The sequence below is a fragment of the Myotis brandtii genome, unplaced genomic scaffold (assembly GCF_000412655.1).
Source record: "Myotis brandtii unplaced genomic scaffold, ASM41265v1 scaffold604, whole genome shotgun sequence".
Lineage (NCBI taxonomy): Eukaryota > Metazoa > Chordata > Mammalia > Chiroptera > Vespertilionidae > Myotis > Myotis brandtii.
The window spans coordinates 3,690,537-3,704,629 of record NW_005370286.1 but is presented as its reverse complement, the minus strand read 5'-3'; the positions used below and the strand labels follow the sequence as shown (position 1 = coordinate 3,704,629).

General features: G+C 43.2%; 1 protein-coding gene across 1 annotated transcript in view; it reads right to left on the bottom strand.

The window, feature by feature from the left end:
* Positions 1-5,345: 5,345 nt before the first annotated feature.
* Positions 5,346-14,093, bottom strand: part of LOC106728390 (PDZ domain-containing protein 8-like) — a 13,183-nt gene continuing 4,435 nt past the window's right edge. Inside the window, exons 2-3 of the mRNA XM_014550570.1 lie at positions 12,754-12,827; positions 5,346-11,893 (exon numbers count right to left, since the gene is read on the bottom strand). Coding sequence (XP_014406056.1) covers positions 9,699-11,893; positions 12,754-12,826 — 2,268 coding nt within the window. The 5' untranslated portion in view covers position 12,827 and the 3' untranslated portion in view covers positions 5,346-9,698. The remainder of the gene's footprint in view (positions 11,894-12,753; positions 12,828-14,093) is intronic.

Sequence of the window (14,093 nt, the reverse complement as noted above, 5' to 3'; positions counted from 1 at the left end):
TTGATCGGCTGCCTCTTGCATGCCCCACACTGGAGATCAAGCCCACAACCGACTGTGACCTCCTGGTTCATAGGTCGGTGCCCAACCGCGGAGCCACACTGGCCTGGCTCACTCCATCACTTTGAATTACTCATGACCCATTTGGCTCAAAGAGGCCTGGACGGTGCTGTGGAAATACGCTGACCGAGGCCCCCCTCTCTCCCTGCCTCTCGCTCAGTCAGCTGCCTCTCCACAGCCCGTTACTGTGGGCCTCTCCGGGACTCCCCTGTTTTCTGGCCTGGTTGTGTAGGTTCCCTTTCCATCTTTGTTTGACGGGCCCCAGCACAGTACTTTGCCCAAATCAGGCTCAGGAAATTCTCAGTGCAGCAAGAATTTGATGAAGGCTAATCACCGACAAATGCCTCTGTCGCCCGACAGACCGTGTAAGGCTCTTGGGAGAGAGGGAAGGGCTGGCACGGGGCCCTGGAGCAGGACTGTCACCTCGTAGGGCTGTTGGGGGGACTAAAGGAAAGAATCTCAACGGGGCTCAGCCCGTGTCTGGCACCCAGGAAGTGCTCAGTCATTCTTGCTCTTACCCAAACCTCTGACTTCGGCCCCTGTCCCATCCTCCCCCTCTTCCCTCTGTGAGAAGAGTTTCCTTTTGCTGTTCAGACCCTAGATCCTCTGAGCGGTCTCCCTGTGGCGTTATCGTTCGTTGACAGCCTGATGGCTTATCTGGGGGCGGGAGGAAATGGTGAGGTCGGAGGACCAGCGGGGGTGCGGTGGGGGTGCTTGCCCAGCCAGCTACCGCTCTGAGAGCCGCTGAATGAAGGCTGCAGGAAATGGAAGAGACAGTCCTGAAAGGCAAAGCAACAAGAATTACAGGCTCCCAGAAGCCACTTTCGCTGTGAAATGTCAGAATCCTTCATCAGTGCCTTAGCGAGATGAACCGTTAAAAACTGGAGAAAAAGTGCATCTCGCTGCCATCATCGATGCCAGCATGGAAGGCATTGCATTGGATGCCACTTGACTGGCTGGCATGCTGGCAGCAGTGAGAGGCAGCCGGCAGTGCTGCCTGCCCACTGTGGAGATCCATCGCTCCTAGGACAAGGGGGACCGAGGCAGGTCAGGTGGGCCATGGCGGAGAAGGGATTGATGACCGCCCCTTTGAGTGTCAGCAGTCAGGACCCGCAGTTACCGAATGCGGGGGGACGTGAGAGCGGGAATGAGAAATACAAACCGTAGCAAATAATTGGTTCATCAGGCCGCATTCCGCTGATGTGCTTGGACCGGCTATTCTGCAGCGAACGGTCTAGTGCTGTCCTCACGGGTCCCACGTCAGGCGGTCCTGAGCTGGTGTGTGAGCACTTGAGTTTCTCTTCCATTTGGTTTGCTGGATTTCCGTGGCGTTTTTTGTTGTTGCTGATTGTTTGTTTTTAATGATCACTTTGAGTTGGCAATGCAGGTGAAGAGGAAACAACTGTTAACTCAGTGCCTCAGCAAGATTAAGCAATAGCACACGATCCTTTGAAGAAGACTGGATTCCAGTTGTAAGACAATTAGCATGCAGCCCGTAGCTCTCAGAACACCCAGTCGGGAACAGCTGTGTTTTGGTGTGGATTTTTCTTTCCGGTTGAAGAATTAGCTTCAAAGACGGGGCATGTTTCTTGCATCCCATGGTTGCCCTGACAGGAAAGCAGGCGGTGTGAGGATTGGAGCTTTCTTTCCCTGAGTGGCTCTGGGTTCTCCGCACATCGACTCATCAAGTCCTTCCTGCTGTCTCCTCGATGCCGCGGGGTGGGCAAGGATGGAGCCACCGGAAGCTAAAAAGGCCGGGTGTGTTCTGTATGTTATAATCTACTTAAAGATGTGTCCCTGCCCGGCTGGTGTGGCTCCGGGGTTGAGCATCGTCCCATGTACCAAGAGGTCGCTGGTTCCATTCCAGGCCAGGGCTCATGCCCAGGTTGCAGGCTTGATTCTCAGTAGGGGCCACGCAGAAGGCAGGTTGATGATTCCTCCCATCAGTGTTTCTCTCTCACCCTCAAACTTCCTCTTTCTAAGATCAATTTAAAAAAAATTTTAAAAAAAGAGATGGCGCTCTAGCCAGTTTGGCTCAGTGGATAGAGTGTTGGCCTGTGAACCAAAGGGCCCTGGGTTCGATTCCGGTCAAGAGCACGTACCTCGGTTGCAGGCTCCTCCCCAGCCCGGGCCCTGGTCAGGGCTCGTGCAGGAGACAATCAACTGATGTGTTTTTCTCACATCGATGTTTCTCTCTGTGTTTCCCTCCCTCTTCCACTCTCTCTAAAAATCAATGAAAAATTATCCTTGGGTGAGGATTAAAAAAAGAAAAAGAGATGGTGGGCTTAAGCTTTCTTTGGCGGGGATGGGGGGTGGGGGGGCACTTAAGCCTTCTGTGTGACAAGGACACATCCACAGGGGAGAATGGTCCTGGTGCACAGTGTCAATGGCCTCGGTTACTTATCTTTAGAAATTGAGCTCTTTATGAAATACATGATCAATTCACCTGGCAAGAAGCGGAATAAAAAGTGGAGTTAAGTTTGCAGCTGACAGTAGCTGGCAGTCCCTACAAGGAAGTCCCTATCTCAGCAGGTCACACAGGCAGATCATTCTAGAATGCTTGGGGAAAGAGGAGTGGGGTAAGTACAGAGCGAAGTCCGAGAAGCTTATCACACCCGAGGAACGAGAACTGGGAGGCGTAGCGAACAAACGCTGAGAGAGCAATGTTTTCATCCACATAAATGTGTCCGTTGAGATTTTCAAACTGCACAGACATGGATTAGGAGAATAGTTCATGTGAAAGAAACCTCCGGAAGACATACCCTGAGGAGAGAATTCCTTTAGTTGACCCCGCGTCCCCTGCTGTCCTCGCACTCCGATGGATGGCACCGTGGAGCTGCGTGTGAGGCGACTCAGGCTGGAGGCTGTCTGGACTCACATCTGCCCAGTTCCAGCTGTGCATCCCTGTCAAGTTCCTTAGCCTGTGCCACCACGCAGGGCTATCAGCCCACCACACGCGACGCTTGTGAAGTTGAGGTATTTCACTGAACATGCTTCTCGAGGTCCTGGGTGATTTACACATCAGCTGTGTGATCAGACTGGGCTTGGTCTGTACATGTTCAGGAGGAATGATGACTCAAGTGCCAGTCAATTGAGGATCAGCGGACCATTTCTTATGTTCACAAGAGAAATGTGTTTTTAAAAAAATTCATACAGTTGAGCAGGAGTTGGGCAGCCAGGAACTGGGGAGAGGTGGTCTGAAGTGGTGTTGATGGAAGATAAGGGCCATGGGTTGTTTGTGTCTAGGGTGATCTAAGGGGCGGTAGCCATGGTCTTACAACACGGTAAGGGTGATCCGTGAAGACGTGGGAATCAGCACCCGATCCACAGACAATGGAGACAGTCCAGTCCATCCAGGGATGTTTCTAACACGAGAGCTGGCGTCCTCAGGAGAGAGCACGTCCTTACTTAGTGTTGGTGCGTGAAGTCTGCAAACAGGTTGGATTGGGTGACCTCCAGGGGCCACCCCTCCCCCAGTTCCAAGATTCTAAGTACAACTCTTCCTAAACCTCACCTGCATATGCCTTTCGTCAGAGCTCACAGGTTCCCCCGAATCCACTTCATGGCCCTGCAGGTAGAATGAAAACACTGCGGAGACCCCTTCTGGTATATCCACTTCCCTGAATGTTCACCGAGTGTAGGACTCCAGGCTTTCTGGGCCAGGCAGCTGCAGTTGCACCAAATGACTGGTGAATAGTGGGTGGATCCATCCATCCATCCATCCATCCATCCATCCATCCATCCATTCATCCATTCACACATCCACACACACACACACTAGTAAACCTTAGAAACAGTTGGTTAAAACCATCTTATCTTTCTGAACAGGAAGTTAATATATCTGCCCTTTGCTCTTTTAGGCTATTCTCATGGATCACAACTGCCCTGTTAAAACAAAAATGTACACTCAGAACAATGTCCAGTCGTATCCGCTAGGTGATGAAGAATCGGAAAGTGACTGAGACCCTCAGAAGTCACCGAAGCATTTCGTCGTGTGAAGCCGTGTTCCCCGTGCAGTGACTCATCCAGAACCATCTTATTCATCCCACACGTCCCTGGTGAAACAGTAGAACCAAAGGTTACCCTTTCTTTTCCGTGGGTATGGTCGATTGCCAACAGCCTTATAAAGAAAAAGCAGCTTTTCTAGGGGTTTGTATAAAGTGTTGAAAACTTTATTTTATGTATTTGATTTTATTAAATATTATACAATATATTTTGACGAAATAGATATAGTGTAAATCTATAAATATTTGAATCCAAATCAGATATAACTTTTTAACTTACATTCACGAACACTTGGGTCAAAAAAAAAACCACACCTTATATTTTTTCTGAATATTGGTAATGAGTGTTTAAAACTAAAGTACACGTTATCTCCGAGACACTTCCGACAATAAGACACTAGAAGGAAGTCTGAACAATCAAGTAAGACAGCGTATGGTTACGTAGTGACGCCGAGTGTTGAGTTCTTCAACTTGTAATTATCATCAATATACGTATGAGTTAAAAGCTAGTTATCTCAAACGCAGAGGACAAGAACTTGAGGCAGTTACCGTTTGGATTTATCTGTAAAACTTAGCTGGCACTAGTTATCTACATGTAACCACCTACCTGGAAACAGCTGGTTGTATGTAAATGATATGTTTACATGTCATGTGGTTGGCAGCAAACATTGAAGCCAATGAGGGGAAAAATAGCAAATGTTCTGAAAGCAGAGAAAAGCATCTAAAATGAACAGTTATGAACAACTAGATGCTTCCCTTTAAGATATATGATTATCTTACTGGATGAAGGAACATTGAGGGTAGATTACACAACAGTCAAGGTTGTGTAAGCATGGCGAGACTTATCAACATCTAGTCCAAGGTTAGAAAATAAAGGTAAAAGGCTAATAGCTGCTATGACATGAACAAAAAAAATCAGACTCTGTCATCTTTGACCTGTTTGGAGATCATCCAAGTGTTTAATTTTGAGTTGTCTGTAACTATTCTTTCCTAGACTTCTGAAAGTTGTTCACATCAATGTGAAAAGTTTTAAATGAAGATGAGTGCAATTAGGTCTTGAATCATGTTAGGAAACCAGGTAAAAATAGGGTGGTCCGGACACCCCCCATTTCACAGGCAGGAAAAAAATCAAACATCTGAAAATGTGTCTGTATTACTGTGTCATCTAGTGCTGTGTGATGTAGTTTCTCTAAGCATGACATTGTCGTGCCTTCCCAGCCTAACAGCCAATACTGTGTTAGTGAACACTGTCAGTTTACACCAGGTTTTGTATGATTGCAGTGGTGATCGTGTGGAATGCCTCAGCTACTACTGGTTAATTCTGTAGTTCTGTCATTGTAAATGAAAATCATCTAATGTCAATGTTTTTGTTAAGTTAGAAATTGTTTAACTTGGACGAGGAGGAACTAAGGACTTTAAGAGGACTCTTCAACCTTTCAATTCTCTAGGAAAGTTAGCTGATGCTGACTTTCCATTTGCTTTACGAAGCTTTCCTGTGGGCTTGGCAGGGTCTGCAGCCCGGCTGTCGGGTGCCGTGAATTGGAAGCACACAGCTTCCTGCTCATCAATTCGCATGGGGCAGCTGATTGGGTGGCTTCTGGAAGGTGCTCCAGAGGCACGTGCCCATGGCTCTGAGGCAGGTTGTTCTCCACTCCCACTGGGGAGAACCTTCCAAAGGAACGAGCTGCAAATCGGTCCTCTAGCAGGTTCGTGGTTCTCCCAGCCCCAGCACCGTATGTTATTCCTACTTTATTTTTGCCTTTAAGATTTGTCTCTTCAAAAATGACTGGGAAAGGCATGCCTGCTATTGATCCTTAGGGATGACATAAAAGATACGTGGAGTTTTTTAGAACTGTTTTAGGAGCAAAAGATATCAGTTGTATCTAACAGGAAAAATGGGGAATTGTAGGGTCTTTTATGTGACTAATGTTCTGGGGTGAGCCAAGACTGAAAAGAGACTTTTTTAAAAAATATTATGTATGTCAGAACAAAGTACAGCTGAGTTTCTTTTTCGAGCAGAGGTGGTTTTGTGTGTGTACCTGGCAAACAGATACAAAAACCTTAATGAGGTAGCAATGAAGAGTCAATTCTTTCTTTTGACTGCCAAGTGTACCTGCCTAAGCCATGTTTTAGCTAGTTTACTTAATAAATCTTCTGAACACTACTGTGCCTACTTGTATTCCTTTATAAACCAGACATTATCCTTGGAATCAAATACATAAGGTATTGACTGTTGATATTTAATTAAAAACTGTTCTCTGTTTGCAGGCATCAGGTAACTTCCTCTCCAGGTTAGTGAACCATACATTTTGGCTTTGAAAAGTGTTTTAAATTGAAATATGTTAACTAGTCACATGTCAGTGTGAAAACATGCAGTAAGTTATCCTTGCATCTAGAAAGTTGTATTATTTTCCTGGTTGCTGTGAACCAATATATTTGATAAGAATAACTAAACTATGTGGCCATTTGATACACTGGGCCTGTGGCCCCAAGTCCTGTAAGACTTACGGTGAGCATGTGTATCTTTTAGGGGCAAGAGTCTAGTTTTAATCAGCTGTTTAGGGGATCCATGGCTTAAAGAGGATTGAGGGACCACCCCATTTTTTAAAAGAAAGCCAATACATTTTAAAAGTGATTTTAAATTTATCTACTTTTAGGGAACTTGATTTTATTATCTTACTATTAATAAAAGCCAAGTATTTTCAAATTGTCTGTCAAAAAATTCAGATTTAAATTTTGAACCTGACAGTACCCTCAAATATTAAGCTGTTTTCTTTTCTCAAAAGTCACAAGTGGCCACATAGTATCCAACTAGTTCTGATATTGAAGAATGTAGGTCTTGACATTAAGGAATGTAGCATATTAATTCTGATTCCAAAACAGTGCTAAAACGTTGCTCAACTTGAGGGTCTAAATGTCTAGCCCAGTCATTTAATATCAACATAAAAAATACACTTTCACTACTCTAATTACTAATAGGGAGCAGAGGCAAATCCATAAATAAAACAAGAGTAAACCCAAAAGTTAATGCTTTTAGGCAGTTTTCAAAATAGCAATTTTGTTTAGCACAAATGGACTGTTGAGCTTGTGTGGCCAGATTATACCAGGCTGTAATTCCAGAGAGATGCAGCAGTCACCTTTTCAGATGCCATCAAATGAAGATATTCTTTTTCCCATGGTGGTTTTTCTTTCTTTATTACCTGTTAGCTATTGATAACATAGCATGGCAGCGACATTACATCAGGAATTTAATATAATACAACTGTTTTCATTGAGACCTTATCCCTCACTCTCCACTGGGCAATTTGGGGTGTTCCCGTTGGACGAGTGCAACTGTGATGCCCCTACTGCTCCTCCCACTATATATATATAATAAAATATTGCACTATGTTAAAGGTATTATTTTACAAATATCATGAGCAGCATTACTGAGCTTTCCATAACTGTGGTTCTACAGAGTTAAGTATTTTAAAGCATGAGTAGATTTTTATGAAACCAAAGTTTTGCATTACTTCTACAGCCCTTTCAAATGCACCCATTTCAGCAGTATGCTTGGATGTCACCGAAACTTCTGTGGTACGACCCCTAAGCACCAGCCAGTTGCATACACTCCACCTCCCAGGTTATGGATGGTAAGTTATTTTTCATACGATGGAAGTTGGTTATTATATTGGGCAGATTGTTTCAAGCATATGTTACAGATTAACATTTTAGCTTCCAGAGAATTTTGTGTATAAAGACTTCTATAGCAGTGTTCTTTCCAAATGCAAGCATGCTTAAATAAACAAAGGGGGGTATACGCAGCTATATTTTTGTTATTAACTTGGCCAAGAAAGCATTTTCCCCTAATATTTCACTTAATAGCAGAAATGAGAATTGGCTATTGATTTTTAAAGAAGTAACTTTCCTTCCTTCAGTAATGTTTTTATAGCCCATATACATCCTACCTGTTATTTGAATGGCTTTTTACCGTGCAGAGCACTTAGTTATGCTATTGTTTCCCTCACAATCCTGTGAGGTAGACTAAATCTAGTTTATTCCTACTTTAGAGCTAGAGAAACTGAGACACAGGGCTCTTTTGTGGCTTGCCAATGGTCATACAGTTCATTCATGACCAATGGAAGAGCTTGATCTTAAACTCTTATATGGTGTCCTGGACTATAGATGTGGGCCAGAATCCATATTAAAATGCTTTTTTTCTGCCAGCCATACAAGCCATCCCATCTAGTTTTAAATTCATGTCAGTTTTACTACATATCATCATAGTAGTTACCTACAAAAGGGAAAATTATGCATAGAAGTATCTTTTTATAGGCAAATAAAAGGCCAAAACTTTTATGGAATACCAACAGGGGTCCTGCTCACGGTTTCCCTCAGCCATGTGTTACAGATATCCACACGATGGACCAAGTATGAGAGTAGATCTTCCTTTTCAGAGAACTAGTCCCAATTCCTATGTATCTGTACTGTCTATTTTTATTTAATTAATTTTTTTTTTTTTTTTTTAATGAATGAAGATAGTCTGAATTACAGAAGCATTCAGAATGATCACCATTCCTTTAAGCCTGCAGGATGTCAGACAAAGGAGTAAATCTATTTTGCACGATTCTTCTCCTTCACAACATTGTCCTGCATTAAAAAAAAAAAGTTTCTAAAAAACAGCCAAACCAGTTATCAACACGGTCATTTTAAGAACAGTCCTCTGAAACTTTAAATATCCTTGCACATGCTTTATTTCCTATGGGAGAACTGGAGATGAAAATTAATCATAAATGATTAGAACTTCCATTTAAAAGGAAAGCAACATTTTGAAAAATTATATTTCAAAATCATAGTTGCTGTTTTTTAATAATCCTGTTCTCTACAAAATTCTTTACCAACTGCGTTCTATATTTACTCTTTGTTACATTTTGTTTGCAGTGCAAGCTCTTCAAATCAATCACTATATTCTCACTCTACTTCAACTGCACAAAAGCTTTAGAAAAAAATTTCACAGAGGCATAGGAAGCAAGCAATATATGTAAAGGTTTTTTTTTTGTTTTGTTTTTTTTTACTAAATCAGCATAACTGACTAAAGCCATAGTGTCTGCTTTCGTGTTACATTTGGCAAAAACAAAAAGCACCCCCCAGGACCCCAAAATAATAAAAATCTCAAGTAGGATGACAAACTTCATAACACAAAGATTCAAAAACTGTTCCCTCAATGATTGCTGCTGTCAATTTGGGCATGCAACAATCTGTTATAACCGTGATAGAAATAAAAACATTACAAGAATCTGGACAGTATCCAATTTAACACTAATTCAAAAAAGAGAAAGAAAAATAGCACAACGAGACAACATACATAAACATGAAAAGTCAGCTTACATAATTCCATAATTAGAAAAAGTTAAAAATAAATTAGTAAAAATAAATTCCAAGTATAAACCCAAAAAGCAGAGCTATAAATGCAATCTGAAACAACCAATTTAGTGAGCTGGTCATGTTTTCGCTGGAACAACCTTTTCATTCTTATTAACACAAGCAAGTAACTGTGGAGAAGCAGGCCGAAGTGCATTATAAGGGGGTTTAAACATGGTTATATCTGTGGTACTTTAGATACTTTTCCCCAATTGCTTGAAAGATTAGACGGGTCTGTTACACAGACTCAGATGGGCCGAATAAGTCATCTGAAATGCTGCTGAATGGCTGAGCGTCTATTAGTTGGGTTATTTCATTATCAAAGTCTTCTTCTGGGTCATCCGTGTACTTGCCTATTTTTTTGGGGTGCTGGTCTAAGGTCAGACTTTCTAAAGATTCGATATCTTCAATGCCTGCTCTGTAGTGGATCATAAGAAGTGTCAAAGCTTGTAGTCTTTCACCTGATTTACCTAAAGCAGCAGAAAGAAGAGATTTTTTCCTTGTATCGGTTGTCTCTTTTTCTTCTCTAACAAGGGAATTGTTATGTTCCAGCTCTTGATCAATTTCATTCTGCAGTTTGTCCAGCATGAACTCGAGTTTCTGGATCCTCTCCTCTGTCGGCAAGCCCCTGTACAGGTCACGGCCAATTTCTTTAACTGCAATGAAGACGCTGTCATCCAGACCGCCCTCCTTCCTCACTAACTTTATTCCTGTGCTGTTTCCCCGTTTAGAAGGACTGTTTGGACCACACACCTCTGTGTCGCTGCCTTCATTGTCTGACGTGTTGGGGGTGTGTTTTGGTGAAGGTTCTACTAGATCGGCTCCTGGTTCAGAAAGGCGAGTTTTAGAGACTTGACGCAGGTTTAACAGACGAGAGCTAGTATTGATGATGTGCCTCGTCAAGCCTGTGGTTCTAGTGACGGACTTGCTAACTTCAGCGTCAGTACGGGCAGACAGGCCCAGGAGGGTCTCCTGTCCTTCCAGCCTGAGGTTTTTCAGGGTCCGGTCTATCCGCCTCTCAGTCGCTCCACAGAGAGGAATCTCGGCGAGACACTTTTCCTGGCATTTCTTATGGCAAACATAAGCACAGATCATACACTGGGAAGCGGCTTTAGTCCACACTTTTTTCTTGCAGTAATCACACCACGTTGGGTTCTGGAACTGAGTGTCCTGGAAACTGTGTTTATTTTCTGTTAAGCCCATCTGTCCCACTAAGGGCTCCTCTTTCGGCAGGGCAGAAACCTCTTCGACCAAATGAAATTCTTTTTCTTTTTCCAAGTTAGTAACTAGGTGGTGGTCCACTTCTCCTTCTTTCAAATATTTGAAGTGAATAGTAATGTCACCAAAGCAAAATTTGTCATTGAATCCCTTTTGCATACTCAGGTTGCGGAGTGCGGTTCTCGTGACCATGGCCTTGGGTGTTGGGGCTTCCAGTCTGAACTTGGAAAGATACTCCATGTTTGATGTAGTGAGGCATCCTAAAGCCACCTCTTCAAGTTTCAGGCTCACATGCCCCAAACAGATGAGCCCCCCCAACTTGAAAGGATCCCTGCACCACAGGGCGAGGTTTAAGTACCGGTGGCAGGCTTCTATGTCAAAGAAGCAGGTGGCTCTGGCTCTTGTCCATTTCCCTAGCTTATTACGATAGTGAATTTCTGAAGACTCCCACGTCTGAGGGTCATCCGAACTGTCCTTAGGGCAGGAGCTTTCTGAGGGCAAGTCTTTCCCCACTTCCTGCTTTGCTGAAGACTGCTTAGATGCAGCTGCATCTTCCATGTGATCCACATTTTTCGCTTGCTTTTCAGCAGTTTTATCTGCAGGAGGAGGAGGCAGCGCCTTTTCTGGCTTTTCAAGAACCTCTGGTTCCGCCTGACCTGGGGCATCTGCAGAAGGCAAAGGAGCTTTCACTTGCGGTCGTGGTGGCACGGGTGGTTTGAGAGTGGATCCCTGGGTGGGTTTTGACACTTGTGCTGGGTCTATTGTCTCAGAAGGTTTTGGGGCTAAAGGTTTGTTTCCTTCTTTGGATGGGAGTTTGGGTGGTGGTGGGTGACTTCCTGTAGCTAATTTACGATTTAAAACTGGTGATATCGTTCCAAGGGGTCTAACAGAAGGTGTCGTTGGAGTACGTTTGGGACTAAGACTTGCCGACTGTGCCTCATCTTTGAACTCATTTTGTGCTCTGACATCACTTGCCAAGTCTTCAAATTCCAAATCCAGGTCTCTACTTTCAGTGTCTACTGCCAACCCAGCGTCCTCTTCATAATTTGGTTGGCATGAGCCTGACAGAAAGTTTTCTTCCAATTGACTAAAATGATCCTGCAGCGCTGCACTGTGGTGACCCTGGCCCACAGGCCTCTCGTAGTACACCAGGACGCGGTCGCCGGCCTGCTTGATCAGCTTCAACACCTGCAGTGTAGATGTGATTTTCACACCTGTTTTAAAATTTTGAAAGGGAAACAAATTACTGCAATGAGAATTACCTAAATTGCTATATATAATTGCCATTAACTCATGATATTTAACGAAAAAGTAATAGGGAAACCTCCAAAATATATGATTGGCTTTTGGATGCATCTGTGTGCCGATTCTCAAACCCTGGATATTCTAGAAATGTTTACTTATTCAAACCAAATGATGACACGAAAATTCTTAGAAGGGTGCCAAGCTGGTAACTCCTAATTGCTTCCCATTCCTTCCTATGTTTAAATGACACTATTTCTCAGTTTAAAGTGAGCAGAGTGACACCTAATAAGGATTTTATTAATGGTTAAGCCAGACTTAGAACGATGGGAAACTGATTTTATTGCAGGAAATCCCAAAATATACCAGGGATTACAAGCAATTGGGTCAAAGTAAGAGACTGATGTTTGAAATAAACTGCAAAATACTATATTATGAATAATGTACTCTTTTACAGATTCTCTTTAGTAGCTTTACCCACTAAACTAATCCTTTTCAGGACCAGAAAGAATAAGGCAGGCATAAGTTGCTTTACAGTTAAACAAGTTGGTTACTATCTGCACCTACATTGATAATATCTATCTTAAGTTTTCATTTTACTATTTTCTAATAGGTGCTACATTAACATAATTCAAAATTCAAAGGGTACAAAAGATGTATACTGGAAAAAATCTCCCTTCCACCTCTATCTCCAGCAATACTCTTCCTTCCCCAAGGCAATCAGAGCCAGCAGCTTCTAGTATATTCTTCCAGCTAGCCATCTTCTAGGTGTATCATTACAGGCTCTATTTGTTTCCTGCCCTTTCACTACCCTCCCCCAAATAGTACTTACCCAAGCTATCCCTTTCTGTAGTACTTAGAGAAAGGTGAGACAGGTCTTTGCTTTCCAAAGGTCTTAGGGCCATCCTAAATAAATCAAAGTAACATCAGCCCCATCTAATAACCTGACTGTAGAGTTCCTCAGCCTATATCCTCTCTTACTTCAGCTGCCCAGGAAGTAAGACCTTGCTTTAGACCTGGTCATCACTGGGAACTTGACCACAGCAAATATCTTTCACTTGGAAATTAATTTCTGGTCACAATCTCTTATTTCCCACCTGTGACAATTCTGTCTGCTGACTGAACTGTTTAGAGGTAATTTCCAGACCTAATCATTCCTCCTCTGCTCTCCTGGCCCAGATGGTTCTCCTGATAGCACTTGCTTTTCTCCTTGACCTCAGTCTCAAGATTTCAGTGATGTTCACATCAAGATTTTCTATTCTCTTGCCCTGGACTTTTCCTCTTCTACATCTACCTTTCTGATTCCCAGCTCTGTTAGCCCCGCCACCTCCCTTTTCTCCTGAGATGACTACCTGATCCAGCCCCAAGTTATCGTCTCTGTCTTCAGCATAGTGTTCAGTGCTGCCTTAGCATTCTGTTGAATGGTCACCAAACAACTGAGTCTCTAAAACACCAGCTTCAAACCTCCCCCAATCCCCTGAAGTCCACCCTTCCTGCTTTTTTCTTCTGTGGATGACATCACCTAATTTACTGAAAAGATCAACAAGAAGTCACCTTTTCTTCCTGCCAATCATTTTTAGTATTAAGCTATCTCAGAGGAGGGAGTATTCCTTTCGTTGTACTCTGAATCCCACTTGCCCCCTAACCATCTCCTTCAGCCCTCTGCTCCATCAGTTATCCTTGCTCATACTTTTATTCCCTTCCTCCTGCTTTAAAAGCATTTTCATGACACACTGTACTAACTGGGCTCAGATGATCCCTCCTCTGCTTTTTCTCCACCTAATCTGCCCCTTGTATACAAACATTCCCATGGTTTTGTCTGTCATTAGTTTTCTCTGTCTTTTTGCTCTCTTCCTGGATTATATCCATTTCAGGAGTTTTAGCTATCAACTTTTCCTTGTTCACTTTTGTCCTACATTCCCAACTACCTCTGGGTATCACCACCTTGATGTTTCTTTGACACTACAAAGTCAGTGTAGTTAAAAACCCTCTTTGACCTTCTCATGCTCCTGTCCTCACTACTATGTGAGAATCAATGCGCCACCCTCTGTTCACCTGACACAGATCCAGATAGTGGACTCCCTACTCATCTGTCAGTTCTGTCAAAGTTCCAGTTCACTTGGTTAACCCTCACCTGAGGATATTTTTTTCCATTGATTTTTAGAGAGAGTG